At 33.8% G+C, this 15,090-nt stretch overlaps 3 protein-coding genes across 4 annotated transcripts; all 3 read left to right on the forward strand.

Annotated features, from left to right (window-relative positions):
• The first annotated feature begins 1,117 nt into the window (after nt 1–1,117).
• LOC110886735 lies at nt 1,118–2,895 on the forward strand. Of its 2 annotated transcripts, none has more exons than XM_022134571.2 (7): nt 1,118–1,174; nt 1,313–1,384; nt 1,466–1,585; nt 1,667–1,729; nt 2,007–2,075; nt 2,346–2,512; nt 2,596–2,895. In XM_022134571.2, exons 1-7 carry the CDS (start codon nt 1,159–1,161, stop codon nt 2,614–2,616), a joined length of 528 nt encoding a protein of 175 aa, XP_021990263.1. In that variant the 5' UTR covers nt 1,118–1,158; the 3' UTR covers nt 2,617–2,895. The 2 variants fall into 2 exon arrangements, with proteins under 2 accessions (XP_021990263.1, XP_021990264.1); XM_022134572.2 differs by having other exon boundaries at nt 2,346–2,486; nt 2,538–2,615.
• A 3,222-nt stretch (nt 2,896–6,117) lies between these two features.
• LOC110886734 (calmodulin-like protein 3) lies at nt 6,118–7,261 on the forward strand. The gene has a single exon (XM_022134570.2). It carries the CDS (start codon nt 6,219–6,221, stop codon nt 6,981–6,983), a length of 765 nt encoding a protein of 254 aa, XP_021990262.1. The 5' UTR covers nt 6,118–6,218; the 3' UTR covers nt 6,984–7,261.
• A 5,872-nt stretch (nt 7,262–13,133) lies between these two features.
• On the forward strand, nt 13,134–15,048 carry LOC110886733 (beta-1,4-mannosyl-glycoprotein 4-beta-N-acetylglucosaminyltransferase). The gene is made up of 2 exons (XM_022134569.2): nt 13,134–13,261; nt 13,786–15,048. The coding sequence occupies exon 2, from the start codon at nt 13,830–13,832 to the stop codon at nt 14,910–14,912; it is 1,083 nt and encodes a 360-aa protein (XP_021990261.1). The 5' UTR covers nt 13,134–13,261; nt 13,786–13,829; the 3' UTR covers nt 14,913–15,048.
• The last annotated feature ends 42 nt before the right edge of the window (nt 15,049–15,090 follow it).

Consider the following 15,090-nt stretch of genomic DNA (forward strand, 5'->3'; position numbering starts at 1 on the left):
TATAAATAATAGAGTAAAAATGCACATGAGAGTTTAAAAAAATATTTTTAACAAATTAATGGGTATACCCGATACCCGATGGGTGAATACCTGACAAATACTCGACGGGTAACAGGCCGGGTACGGACCAAAGAATTACAATCTGATACGGGCTTGGGATTATTAATACCCGGCCCATTGCCATTCCTAAGTGAAAGTGATATGGGATGACGAATATAGGCGTGAAGCATATTTAGAGCATAAATCTATACTATATAATAAAAGAAACCAATAAGCGGACACATGTCATTCACTGGAGCCATCTATTTTTTAGTTTTCTCATCTCTATCTCCTACTTAATTATAACTAATATTAATTAAAAGATAATTATAAAATACAATTTAAATAAATTTAAACAATTAATATAATGTAAAGAGTTAAATGTCATTTTAGTCCCTAGGTTTGGGCTATTTTGTTAGTTTAGTTCAAAGGTTTTATAATACACAGGGTTTATAAAGATATAACTTTTTATCGTTGGTATATAAAATTACATGTGCTCAACCTATACAATACATGAGCTTCTTAAAAATGTAACTTTTTTCATTATTTAATATATAAAATTAAATTTACTCAACTCATACAATACACGGAGTTCTTAAAGATAAAACTTTTTTATTATTTAATATATAAAATTACATTTATTCAATCCATGTAATAAACAAGATTTTTAAAGCTAGATATATTGTTTTACTATTTGGTATAAAAAAATTATATTTATTCAAACTGTGTAATAAACGAGGTTTTTAAATATATATTTTTTATTATTATTTAGTATATAAAATTACATTTATTCAACCCGTGTATTTTTTTTTTTTTTTTGAAACGGCCGACAAAAATTATTTTATTAATTGTAGCAAGACGCTACCCGCTAAATATACAGAATACAAAACATTCAACCCGTGTATTACATGAGGTTCTAACCTAGTAAATAAATAAATAAAATTTAGCGTAAAAAGTTTGTTTAAGAAAAAAAGAAAAGTAAAGTTAGGAGAGAACGTTTTGTGATTTGGAGGGGGCAAAGTGAAAGTATGTATATATAAATAAGAAATCTCCAAATTCCTACTACCTACATACAAACCCTAAATTGAAAAATTGGAGTTTCCCTCTCTCGATTGATCGATGGAAGACGAAAAAGGTACGTAATTGATTAATCGGCCAAGCCTCCTTTGTTTTATTCTTTTTCCTAAATTTTTTTATTGTTATTCTTTTTCCTAAATTTTTTATAGAGTAGCATCTGTTTACAAAACATGTTGTTGTTAAAATATACATGCAGATCACGAAAACGTTAAGGGTTGTGTTGCTGCTATGGATTCACTGCTTTCGGGTGGTCTGGTACCTACAAAAGGTGAACTCATGCCCTACCAAGTTGTCAACATCTTTGGATCAATCTAATCGCTCTCATCGTCAATTTTTATTTAATCAATAGGTCGAAGAAGAAGAAGCGGTACCAGGCGCCCTCGCCCGATCGAAGATTTTCGTATCAATTCTATCTTATCCACAAATGCTCAACTGACTGGAGGAGCACCCATTTTCAAGATTTTGGCTGGTATGTATAGTGAGCAAGCAAGTTCCTTTTTGTCTAAGCTTTTTGGATTCATTTAATCTTTTCTTGTTAATCAATCAATAGATAGAAAGGCTCTCAAGTGCCCTCGTGAGAATGATCTTGTTAACTCTGCATCGGCAGCTACTGGTAACTTCTCGTTTCGTTGCGTTGGGTTGGGTTGTTAAGCTATATCTGGATTCGATAGAGGAACTTAATCCTTAATTCAGTTTCTATAGTTTCAAGTCCTGTGTATTCTTCTCTATACACACACACACATATATATATAGTTAGGTTCATTGTGAATCTAATGAACTCATCCTAACCCTACATGGTTATAATAATAATAATAATAAGTAACAATGTACCATGTATTTTTATTTTTACCACGTTCCTATTGAACAATTTGTTTGTATCTAACTAATAGGTACTCGAAGATATGTTTCCAAGCGCACTTACCGTGTGGATCCCGCAGCGTATGCATATGACCGTTCAGGTAACAATCTGTTCCACTCCATCGTTTGAGTTACATTCACCTCTTCGCTTAAGCCTAATAGGAATTTAATGTGATATTTGTATAAATGTTGGTAGTTTTAGAGCTAGACAAACAAATAAAAATAAAAAATTACTTTGTCTTGCATTGAAAGGAAATATTATAATAAAAGATTTCATTTCATTTTTTTTTTTATAAAATTCGTATCCCTGCTTGGCGGGGTATATTTATCCATTACATTCTAATGATGGCGAATCCTAATGTGAGTCTCAGAGATTTGGTTCGAAAACCACGTTGAGAATGGTCGCAGAGTTACGGTAGTGAGATATCCTAATCAACCACTGTCTAGTATTTGGCCACATCTGTCTAAGGAGAGTGGTAAAGGGCTTGATAAGGAATATGCTAAATGGGTTAGGGAAAATTTTGAGAGCTTGCTTCCGGTAACAACTCACCTGACCTTTTATTTTGTGAAATGACTTAAACTAACAAGCATATCTTAATTTCTGTTTTGTTGGTTTTCTAGGTTGAAATTCTGAAACAATAGGAGGACACGTGCAAGACTGTTTGACTTTGTTAACATCTAAAATGTTTTGGTCAAGTCCAATCTTTGGTTTGACTTTTAATTCTGTATGACTCTATGGTTATGATAAGTAACTAAATACTAGTAGTATGCTAATTGTTGAAGTTTGTGCAAATACATGGGCACATTCTGAATGAAACCTTCAAGAGCTATTGGCATTGCACTTTGCTGTGAAAACTATGGAAGTAATGGCAATCTGTCGTATGTAATTTAGCTTTGATTTGGATTGAAATTTTTAGTGGACTTCTTTAGTTAGAAGCCATGGAAGGGTGTGGGTTGGGCCACCTAGGACCATCAATCACACGCTACACTGCCCCCTTGGAGGTAGATCGTGGTTAACCATGGCAACCACGCCTCACCTTTTCCTTTTTTCCAATGTTTCCTTGTCCTTTTCATAAATAAAGAGGTCCTATTTTCATATTATATAATACGATGTGGAGTTGTTAGAAACTTGAAAGTGTAGTTGATTGTTTTATTTTCAAGTCGAATTTTTAGGTGAGTTTAAGATCCAGTCCAGGTAAAAACATGTAACGACATCCCAATAGGTAAATTTTAACAACATATAAACCCTAAACGCATATACCAGATACCTATGGGTATACCCATGTACACTTTTAACAACAATTTCTAGATTTTCTACGATAAATATTCCAATATTTGCATCTTGCGGAATTTAAACCTAGAACCATTTGGTTTTGAGCACACAACTTAACCACCAGGATATCATATATTCACGGTAGCATCTTTATTTTGTGCTATTATATTTCACCATCGCCTGTGGTCTCAAGATTTAAAATTTCAAGTATGGATTTTCATTTGGAATGTAGCATATCTTCAAGATGCAATATGCCAATATCAATATGAGGTGTTGTTAGTTGCCCTGTTTTATGGGCAATTGCATATATACATATAAAACTTTCACAATATCATATTCATACGTATCCAATCAAACAGATTGATATTAAATATACCAACTTAAAATACTAAATTTTATACTTACTCATTTTATCATACACAATTTCTAAAAAACCATTACACTTCTCCATCTCAGAATCTTTCAAATTCTCATAACCTAAATCCTTACATAAGATAATGCTTGTAGAATGTGAAAATGAGTATATTTAATATTGTGAAATTTTGTGGGACAAACACGATATGATTCAAATTTTGAGGGATATTTATCATTCAACAAAATAATTCTATGGTTATGATAAATAATGAGATGTGATTCTATGGATACTACTTAGACAACACGACCCGTAATGTCCATATGTTTTGTCCAGTTACGCAACTCTGATGTATATTGTTAGTAGTTGTGCCCGATGCCCCATGTATTTAAGTTTCATTAATCCGCTTGTGCAAAGGAGGTGATTTTACACAACCATGAAATAGGGCATCCAAGTAAAATCGGATCTGAGCATGATCAGTGGCGGATCAAAGAATTTTTTTTCTAGTGGGTTTCTTTTGGTAGATGTTACAATTTCATATGACCAAACATAAATGTTCTCACTAATAACTGCAAACCGGATGGGTTCCTTGGAGTCAAGTCTTTATATACTGGAACCGCCCCTGAGCATGGTTCATATTTGTTCAGTTTGGTTCGGTTATTGTCTTAAACTAAACACTTCGGCTATCATAATACCATAACCGATCATGTTGATCAAATTAGTTATCGATTTTCGAAGGGTGCTTAGTTTTTTTTTTGGTTTAGCCAGAAATTTCAGGTTATGAATATATTAAGTTTTATTCTAAAATTAGTCTTTTAGATTGATAAAAAGACATCAAGATCATGTAAGTTGGTAGTTGACAATCATTAAATTGGTGTGTATGTGCTTGTCAACAACAAAGAATATCGTTTGGGGGCAGTAGTGCACTCACAATTAAATGCATTATTGTTAGTCAAATATAAGTTATTTTATTGTAATGTAATTGTTCATGAATGTTCATGAATATATTATATAATTTGCTTTCTAATTCAAGTCTACACAAAGTCTCCCTTTGGAATATGATACCCAACCCTACTTGTGCAATGGCGTGTGCTTTTCTTTCCTTTCTTTATTCATCCCTAACTTTAATCTAATTATATTACATACCATAAAGTATTATAGTCATTGTTATATATAAATTAATCACACACCTTTATTCTACAAATATAACATTTCTCTTATTATATTCACTCTATATAAAAAAAAAGATGTGGTTCTGTATCTCACGACAATGTCATTATCATTAACCACGTCTATGGATATCATAGCTCTTTAAAATCATTATCCATCTTATTATTTTATATGTCTTTATATTTATACTAAACACATGCAAATGGTTAAGTGTAAAATATCATCTCTGATTGAAATGTAGAGCAGCTGTGTTGTCATACAAAGACTATAATATTAACAATTTGTGCAAATCTCATATCGCTTAGAAGAGATGTTGAAAAAGAAATCGGATAAATCTGAAACGGGTAATGATTTTAGGCGGAATAACAAAAATTACGGTTGATTAGAATTATGCAATGTAACCCATAAGATTTTTATTTATTATGTATATAATAAGAGATATAGATTATATAAGGATTTAACATATATATTCTTATACCTTAGGAATTAATTAAAAATTAATATTTGAATTAAAATTAGTGGAACATATAAATGTCAGAGCACTTCTAGTACGACATTTTCTTGTAATTATTTATTATAATAAGAGTTATTATTATTATTATTGTTATTATTATTATACTTCTGAGATTTTATTAAAGATAAAAGAGTAAAGTGTCAAAATAGTCTTTAAGTTTTAATCATTTTTAACACTTTAGTTCAAAAATAACACTTTAGTTTAAAAATAAAATCTTTTGAATCTGGGACACTATGGTTTCAATTTTGTTGTCATTTTCATCCAAAAGCAAAAATCTGGTCAGATTTTTCAGTTAACATCCAGTTTTTTGTCTTTTTCGTCCCTTTTAATGATGGGTAAAATAGTCAGATTTTTTAAATTTTTTATAATAAGACATTAAAAGACCGTTTTGCTCTTCATTAAAAGTGAGGAAAAAGACAAAAAAACTGGATGTTAACTAAAAAATCTGACCTGATTTTGATTTTGGATGAAAATAGCAACAAAATTGAAACCACTGGGACCCAGATTTAAAAGATTTGAGTTTTGAACTAAAGTTAAAAAAGTGACCAAACTTTAGAGACCATCTTAGCAGTTTACTCAAAATAAAAATATCATTGTTTGTTTTTTTGTTTTTGTATAAAAAGTTAAAATCATTCTTTGTTTTTTGTTTTTTATTTTTTGTTTTTTATAAAAAATTAAAATCAAAATTTCAGTTAATTCAGTTTACGCGTTTTGTGGGATCTTACTCATCACGCAAGAATTAATTATACCAAAACTGAAAAGTAAAAGCAATAAATAAAGAAATAAAGAAAAAAATAATAATAATAAAGATATCAAAAACCGCGTGAAAGGTGAACACACTTCTCATCATCTTCTATTCATCCACAAACACACAAACACAAACCTGTTTCATTGCACCTTCCTCTTCTTCTTCTTCACTAGTTCACTCCATTCACATGGCTATATTAACCACTCTTTTTCTTGTTTTTCTTTTCATAATTGGCCTTATTTCCACTCTTTATCATATACCCACAAAAAAAATTGCCACTTTATTTGGATTCCAATCTCCAAGCAATCAAGATTCACTCAAGAACCAAACCATAGAAAAACACAACAACAACAACAACAACAACAACAACAACAACAACAACAACGACAACGACAACGACGACGACAAGATGGTGATGAACAAGAGGAGGAATCAATATTCGGATTCAAGCGAAAGAAAAGCCGAACTAAAGAGTGTTTTCGCCACTTTTGACAAGAACAAAGATGGGTTCATCACAAAACAAGAGTTATCTGACTCACTAAAGAACATTGGGGTGTCAACAAGTAATAAAGACTTGTTGGAAATGGTTCAAAGGGTGGATGTTAACGGCGATGGATTGATCGATTTCGACGAGTTTTGTGAGCTTTTTGAGTCCATGATGAGTGAAGAAGATGAAGATGGAAACAAGGGGGGTAGTGGTGATGGAAGTTTTGATCATGGAGATGGTGATTTGAAAGATGCTTTTGATGTGTTTGATGGGGATAAAAATGGGCTTATAAGTGTTGAAGAGTTGGGATTGGTTTTGGATTCATTGGGGTTTAAGGAAGGTAAGAAGTTGGAGGATTGTAAGAAGATGATTAGCAAAGTCGATACCGATGGTGATGGTATGATCAATTTTCAAGAATTCAAGAAGATGATGAAGAATGGTGTTAATCTTATTCCGGTCTCTTGATTCGTGTTATGTCTAGCAAAAGAGGAAAAATCTTTGGGTTTTTTCGCGCTTATGGCAACACGCGTTGTATCGCGATAACAAACACTTAAGATTTAGGTATTTGAAGCAGGGGAATGTATATAGTGTAGTATTTGACTTGATCTTTACATGTGTTTGGTGATTAAAATGTAATGGTAATTTAGTACTAGTGTTAGTTTTTATTGTATGTAGTATTTGACTTGATCTTTGTTGTATGTAGTTGAACAAGTTAAATGGGTTTTCATTTTGTTATATGGATTTATTAGGTTGATGTTAAACGTATAACGCACCCTATTTTTAATAAGATGTGACTGATTTAGTAGGGGATATATATTTAGTAAAGCAATATTAAAGTTACGTTTAGCACAAATCATTGATTATTTTATTCTAATAAAAGTTAACTTAGTAATCATAAGTTTGAGATTTGGCAACCTCAAAAAGAACATCTTTGGACTTGTACGATAACAAGCGTGGGAAACAAAATGTTTGTGGCCTATGAGCGCCATCATTCTAGTGGTTCACAACCTTTTTATCAATGGCGTTTCTAAGAATTCACAAACTCAGTTCAAGCTTGAAAAGTGTGTCATTTCGTAATGTTTTATTATTATTAGAAAAATCAAATTAGTATTGAACTCAATAAAACTAATGTCAAATGGGCTAAATTCTAAACCATGAAAAATAATTTGTCAATGGGCCTATGTGTTTACTATTTAAAAAAAATAACATATATATATCGGATTTTTTTTTTAAATCAGGTGCCCCTTGAAATCACAGGGCTTGTGCGAAAGTCCTCCCCGCACACCATCAAAGCCGCCACTGCTTTTTATGAACCTTCAAGACTCGTTCGAGCGGGGTTCAAACCACTCGAACTTAAATTGAAATGAGGATGCCATTCCCATTTGAAAGAATATCTTTGCTGCAAAAAATAAAATATACATGTTTGACTTTTAAGTTCCGTACAGTGGCTAGTTGTTCGTTGACTTTAACAATATGAAATAGGAAAAATTACGAAAAATGTCTGTTGACCAGATCTGTTTTCAAATTTGTCACGCTCCTGCGTCTTTGGAGCGGCGCATCATGCGCGGGATGCGTCCTTCAAGCACGGGATGTGTACTTAGAGCGAAACCCAATAAAAAATGGACACGTGACCACATTTCTGTTTTTGACTATTATGACTTTAGTTTTTGAAGCCCAGTTTTGATGAACCGTTTTGTGCAAGAACTACAAAAAATGGATGGTAGGTGGGTGGAGCCAGGGATGCGTCGGGCAAGAGAAGAGAGAGAGAGAGGAGGGAGAAAGAGATGCATTAAAAGTAGGATGCGTCTGGGGCCCACATGCAAAACGCCACGTGTTCAATTTTTATTGAGTGTTTAAAGGGTCTGCATATGGACGCATCCAAGCCAGATGAGTCCCTCCAAAGACGGATGAGGGTGACAAATTTGAAAACAGGTTTGTTCAACAGACATTTTTATAATTTTCCATATGAATTAATCAGAATTATCACTTTTTCATAGTTTTATCGTTTTTAAAGTAATAAAAGTACATTTTATTTTGTGTGATCATATTATGGACTAATAGTCAATGACATTATAGCCTACTGATATTTTTGAGGTGGGATAAAGTTTAAGGATCATGAGGTTCTGGGTTCGATTTCTATGAGGAGGTTTTCGCAAACTTATTGGGTTTCCTCCTGAATTAATGTTTCGTGCAATGATGAAACACATTACATGATTGACTTCTAGATAATTGTAGCTCTAATGTTGTCACACTACAGTGTTAGAGGATCGGTAAGTTTATGATACCAAGCCTCGGTATTGGACTAGGTATCACTGTGTTGCAACAGAAAGTAATAAAATAACAATGATTTGAATGAGAAGTTACGTGTCTAATGAGTTACACACAAATAAAAAGGTAATCCTATTATATTATATTTCTTTACAATAAAAGGATAAGTATAGTAGTTATATTATTATTATATTCAAAATGCTTTTAAAATCGTAAATTTATACATTAGCTATAATAATATTCTAATAAAAATGCTTTTATTTTTTTCGAATGAATTTTGAAATTCACATTAGCTCGGTTCATTGTGATTGTTCCTATAGAAAACTAAGTTTTTTTGTTTGATTCCTGCTAGCTAGACAATTTTTCTGTTTTTTTATGTTTTCTTCTGATTTAAAGTTTCACCTTAAACAAATAATTTGTCCTACAAAATTATATTCTATCATGTGTTGACCCTTCTTAAATTTCTTTTATTATTTCTTATACTCCATTTAACATGTTTATACTTAGACCATGTGTAGTGGTTAAACAAAATAATGCCCCCACCATGGGGCATTATACGACACGTGGCAGTCCAGTCAGCATGTGGCGTTATTGCAAAAGTGGCGTAGTGGGAATAATGCATGATAATGCCCCTTCCAATCATTAAACAAAAAAAAAAAAAACAAACTATTTTCTCATTGGTGGGTCAAACCCAGTCAACCATTCCACAAACCATGTTAGGCGTTTTAATGCCCCACCAATTTTTTTTTTCAAAAATAATGCCCTATGTAATGGGGAAGGGGGAGTTTTTTTTGCCCTATAACGCCCTATAATGCCCCACTACACATGATCTTATATTTTAATTTGTAATTATAGATGTTATTTTTTGACAATATATTTATTCGTTTTTATGATTTTTTCACAACTTTTGTTGAAAACAAAGTAGTATACGCAATAGAGTATATCTTTTATATGGCAAGCTATTGCGAATGTTAGCATTGTACGGTACCGTGACGAAGGAAACTGATTCCTTACCAAGAATATCGATACCACGTGGATTTCAACTAAACAATATCGATGTTAGTGTCGGTACTATTAGAACCGTTACTAATACACAGATTGGGACATGTTTATTTTTATTTATTTAAATATATGTCTCATTGAAAATGAAGTTTTATTCACATCAAAAGTGTTTTTGGGATCGTAAGTTATAGCGAGTGTGGGTATGGTAGAGAAACCGTGACCAACTAAACTAATACCATCTCAACAATATTGGTATCACGGCGATTCCGCCCGAACAACATCATCATCGGTATCAATGCAATGTGAACTGTTAGTAATATTAGTTCTTCACAATTTTGATCAATGTAAAACACGTATCGTCTATACTGAATGCAGGGTACCGTATCAGTATCGTAAGGAAAAAACTGATATAGACTGAATTCCCGCTGTAACGCGTGGGGACTCTTACTAGTTTAGTAGATTTTGAAACACTACAATAATTATAATGTTGTTCAAAAGCTTATGTGAAATGCTAAGAATGAAAGACGAGAAAAAAAACATGATCCGAAGGATGACCAAGACGAGAGTCCGACATCTCATGTGACGCAAATGTAGCATCGAAAAGCAAGTAAAGATGGCGCGGTTTAGGAAACATGAGTTGGATTGTCTAACTTTTTTTTTTTTGAACGGCAAAGAATCTCACGTGTAAACCCACCCTGCTCGGGGCTATGTACAAGGCTGACTTCTCAACCGCCATGAGACTATGCCCCCTGATGCGCGGGAACCAGATGGAATATGCAAACCCTCACCCCCTGTCAGGTTTGAACCTGGGGTTAAAGCCACATTCGTCCCTTCACCCAAATGTCCCTCGAAAATGGTCAAAGTGGGAATCGAACCTACGTCTCCACTAAGGAGGACAAACCTTTGTGACCTAATGAGTAGGGCTGCAAACGGACCAAACATTTTGCGAACAGTTCGTAAATCGCTTGTCGGGAAGTTTGTTTGTGTTCGTTCATTTATTAAACAAACGAACACGAAAAATAATATTCATTCGTTTAGTTAAATGATTGAACATGAAACGAGGTCGCACTCGTTTGTTTATGTTCGTGAACATTCAGTAACATGTTCGTTTGCGCTCGATAGTTCATTAGTGTTTTTAGTTATTATTTTTTATTTAGATACTTCAATATTCCGACAAATAAAATATTTAATAAGTGTTAGTGTATTATATATTATGTTCATGAATGCTTGTTTGTGTTCGTTTATCTCCATTTGTGTTCATGAACATTAGTTTGTGCTCAGTTGTGTTCATCAATATTCGTTTTCGTATTATATATTATGTTCATGAATGTTTGTTTGTGTTCGTTTATCTCCATTTGTGTTCATGAACATTAGTTTGTGCTCATTTGTGTTCATCAATGTTCGTTTTCATTCACTGCCTAAAATTAACAAACAAACACAAACACGTTCATTTCCTTAACAAACGAACACGAACATAAAATTTTGTCCGATAACATGAACAATTAGTGGGCTATGATTTAGTGAAAGACTAGAAGTCACTATTATGGGCTACAGTGGACTAACTGGAGTTGACGGCCATGTTAGCGGACTTAAATTAGTGGGCTTTGCTTGAGTGGAAGACTGGAAGTCACAAACATTGGCTTTTAGTTGACTATGATCGGTGTTGACTGTTGACGGCCGATAATTTTGGATCAATAAGCAATCCCCAAAATCATTCCATTAAAAATTAGGATTTCGATAAAAAAATGTGGAGAGATAAATCTGCTGTATTTTTAGAGGGATTACAATTTAAATTAACAAAACTTATATTTCAAGTATAATAACTTTAACTTGTATCAAATTATAATAACATCAAGCAACAAGCTTTTGATTAATTAAGAAAAAAAAACAAATTAGACACGTAAGAAGATGTTGAGTCTCATTGTTCACTGACTATATTTGTATTGATTGATACTATAAGATATAAGAAGATGTTGGCGTTGTAAGAGTATCTATATTGTAAAAACGAGGGATGGATGTGTAATACATACATTTCACGATAAAAGTAAATTAAACATTAAAGGCCAAACTCATAGATGATGATTGCACTTGTACTATGGTTCTCAATCTATCCAAACAATGTCATATGCAGAGATAATCATTTAGCTTGTCATACGTCATAAAGAAAGAGATGGTCCACCATGAACATACAAGTAGGATGCATGTGTAATGCTTACATTTCACGATACAAGCAAATTAAACATTAAATTCAAAACTCATAGATGATGATTGCACCTATAGTATAGAGTGTCCCCACACATCACTCATAAATGAAATGTTGGTTCCCTTAAGAAGCAGTGACCTTACTAGACACAAACTATTTTGAGGTAAAAAGCAAAACATATCCCATTTTTGTGGTCATGTGTGATAAAGCTACATTACTACCAATATACATGTCCTTCTTCGATGTTCTAGACTTCTAGTACGACTCTATAAATTAAACCTTAAGGGTCTGACGAAATTACGATTTAACATAAAACAATATCATGCTCATGACGGGTAAAGTCTTACCAATTACCATTGGTATTAAAACAATGGGGTTTGTCATGGTGTGGTGGTGCCACTCAACGATGACGTTAGAGTCATGTCTACGGGGTAAGACGTATGAGAGTACCGTACCGTAGTGAGATCCCATCTATAGCATCAGTGACAAATAAAAGAGATGTTGGGTCTATAACGAAACCTTGACCTTACAAGAACGACACATCTTGAAGCCACAAACACAATTGTTTTTTCCTTCTTATATTTTGAACAATTTGATCGAATATATACTTAAATACAAAAGTAGCGATGAGGAAAATTTACAAACAAATCAATATCAAAACTAGAAAATGCACACACAATACAATCCCAAAACCAAACTACAAGCACAAAAACATACTCGAATCATCGACTATTCCCAAATCACACCCGATCCCAATCAATCCAAACACAATACCTAATCCAAACAACAAAACCAAACAATATGCCAAACAACAAACATAGTTACTTACACAAGTATACACAACAAATTTTCTTGTACAATCCAAAAAAAAAAAAAAAATTCAAATCCCATTTTAAAACACACACATCGGTTACATCTCCTACCATAAATTCACACGTACTCCAACGGGTTTCTTAACAACATCCTACTTCTCACCCCACGGTAACAATCAAGCACCCAACCTAATCAACGGTCAAAAGTTCATCAAACAATCAAACCCCTAATTTTATCCACGTGGCAGTTTCTTATTCGACACCCACTTTCACTTATATTTAGTGTTGATTGTACAAGATCAACGATCACACTATCTGAATGTCCCGCTTCCATCTTTCTATATATTGAGTGATCGATTATTATTCTTATTATTATTCAATTTCGATTTGTAACATACAGTTGATGAAATCGGCGTAAAATCTGATTAGGGTTTTTGAGTTTAACGGTTCTGATTGAGGTATTGTCTTTAGATTCTTGATCTTCTTCTTCTTCATGCATTACATACAATTTTACATGTATTCTTTTCTTGTTCATCCATAGTTGACACATTGTTCAGATTTTGATCTTTTGTTTGATTTTCATGATTCGGGTCTGTTCAGTTCTTGATCACTGGTTAATTCAGCTATCCGTCGGTCGAAATTCGATTGTGTTTGTAAAGGCTAAAAGACTTTCATATGGTTTAGGGTTTGCTTTAATTTTAGTTCTGAAACTAACTTGTAGTCTAGTGATTGTTGGTGATGCATTTGAATTGGTTTTGTTATCTTTCTTGTGTAAATTTTGGAGCCGAGGGTTTCTCTGGAAGCAGCCTCTCTATCCCTAGGGATAGAGGCAACGTCTGTGTGTATCCCACCCTCCGCAGAACTTATAAGTAGCTTTGTTATTTGTGAGATTTACTGGGTACGGTTGTTGTTGTTGTTGTATCTTTCTTGTGTGAATGAGTTAAAGATTTTGATTAGTTAGTGTGTTGTGTTACTTGTGTAGATGATCATGCTGGTTGCGGTCAAGCCCTAATTTTTTTTTAGGTTATGGGTTCGAGATTAGTCGTCTCGAGACGACATCTACCGGGATACAGATGTTTGATCATCTTAATGCTTATACCAATTTGTTTAACCACAATCTTTAACCACTATGAGAAGATCACATACTTCCTGAGGCCCATTTGGGACACACCGCCGCGCCCGTTAACGTATCTACCGCATTATTACGCTGAAAACACTTCGATGGGGAAGTTATGTCGTCTCCATGGATGGAAATTAAGGAAGGAAGCGCGTAGAGTGTTCGATGCTATCATATTCAGCAATGAGCTTGACCTTTTGGAAGTTAGATGGGGTGAACTTGATCCTTATGTCACCAAATTCATTATTCTTGAATCGAATGCAACGTTTACGGGCCTCCCGAAAGCTCTCACCTTTGCGTCTAATCGTGGGCGGTTTTCACGCTTTGAGGAGAAGATTGTTTATGGGTTTCTTCCTGGTAAGTTGGCGTCTAAAGGGCAACGTGTAAGCCCGTTTTCTGTAGAGGCGCATCATCGCATTTCCATGAACACGTTGATTCGTAGTTCGGGGATTTCTGACGGTGATCTACTCATTGTAGCGGATGCTGACGAGATTCCAAGTCGAAATACTATTAAGTTGCTTCAATGGTGTGACGGTTTGCCGCCTGTGTTGCATCTTGATATGAAAAAGTATCTGTATTCGTTCGAGTTCCCAACGGACCCCACATGGAAAGCTACGAGTCATGTGTACAATCAGCATACTCTATATAAGCATTCACGCCAAACGGATCTTGTTCTTTCGGATACAGGATGGCATTGCAGCTTCTGCTTTAAGTATTTGAGTGAGTTTGTAACAAAAATGACAGCATACAGCCATGCAGACCGTGTGAAAAGCAAACAACATTTGGATCATTCGAGAATCCAAGAAAAGATTTGTAATGGAGATGATCTTTACGATATGTTACCCGAAGAATATACTTTCAAGAATTTGATCGGGAAGATGGGTTCAATACCTCATACCGCTTCAGCAGTTCATCTTCCAACATACTTGATAAAAAATGCAGAAAAGTTTAGATTTCTTCTTCCGGGTGGTTGTTTACGCCCACCCGGTTAAAATGTTTCTTGTTAAAATGTCATCTTTGATGAAGATAAGCATCAATGATAGACATTTATATGAATACCAAATATTTAAAGTTACTATCTAGTGAATCTTTTAGATTTCTTAATGAATAGAAACTTCTTGTTAGTAATTTTTGTCCAGGAGTCCAGGGGCGGTTCTTAGAAGGCCCGTG

Source organism: Helianthus annuus, chromosome 10, assembly GCF_002127325.2.
Source record: "Helianthus annuus cultivar XRQ/B chromosome 10, HanXRQr2.0-SUNRISE, whole genome shotgun sequence".
Lineage (NCBI taxonomy): Eukaryota > Viridiplantae > Streptophyta > Magnoliopsida > Asterales > Asteraceae > Helianthus > Helianthus annuus.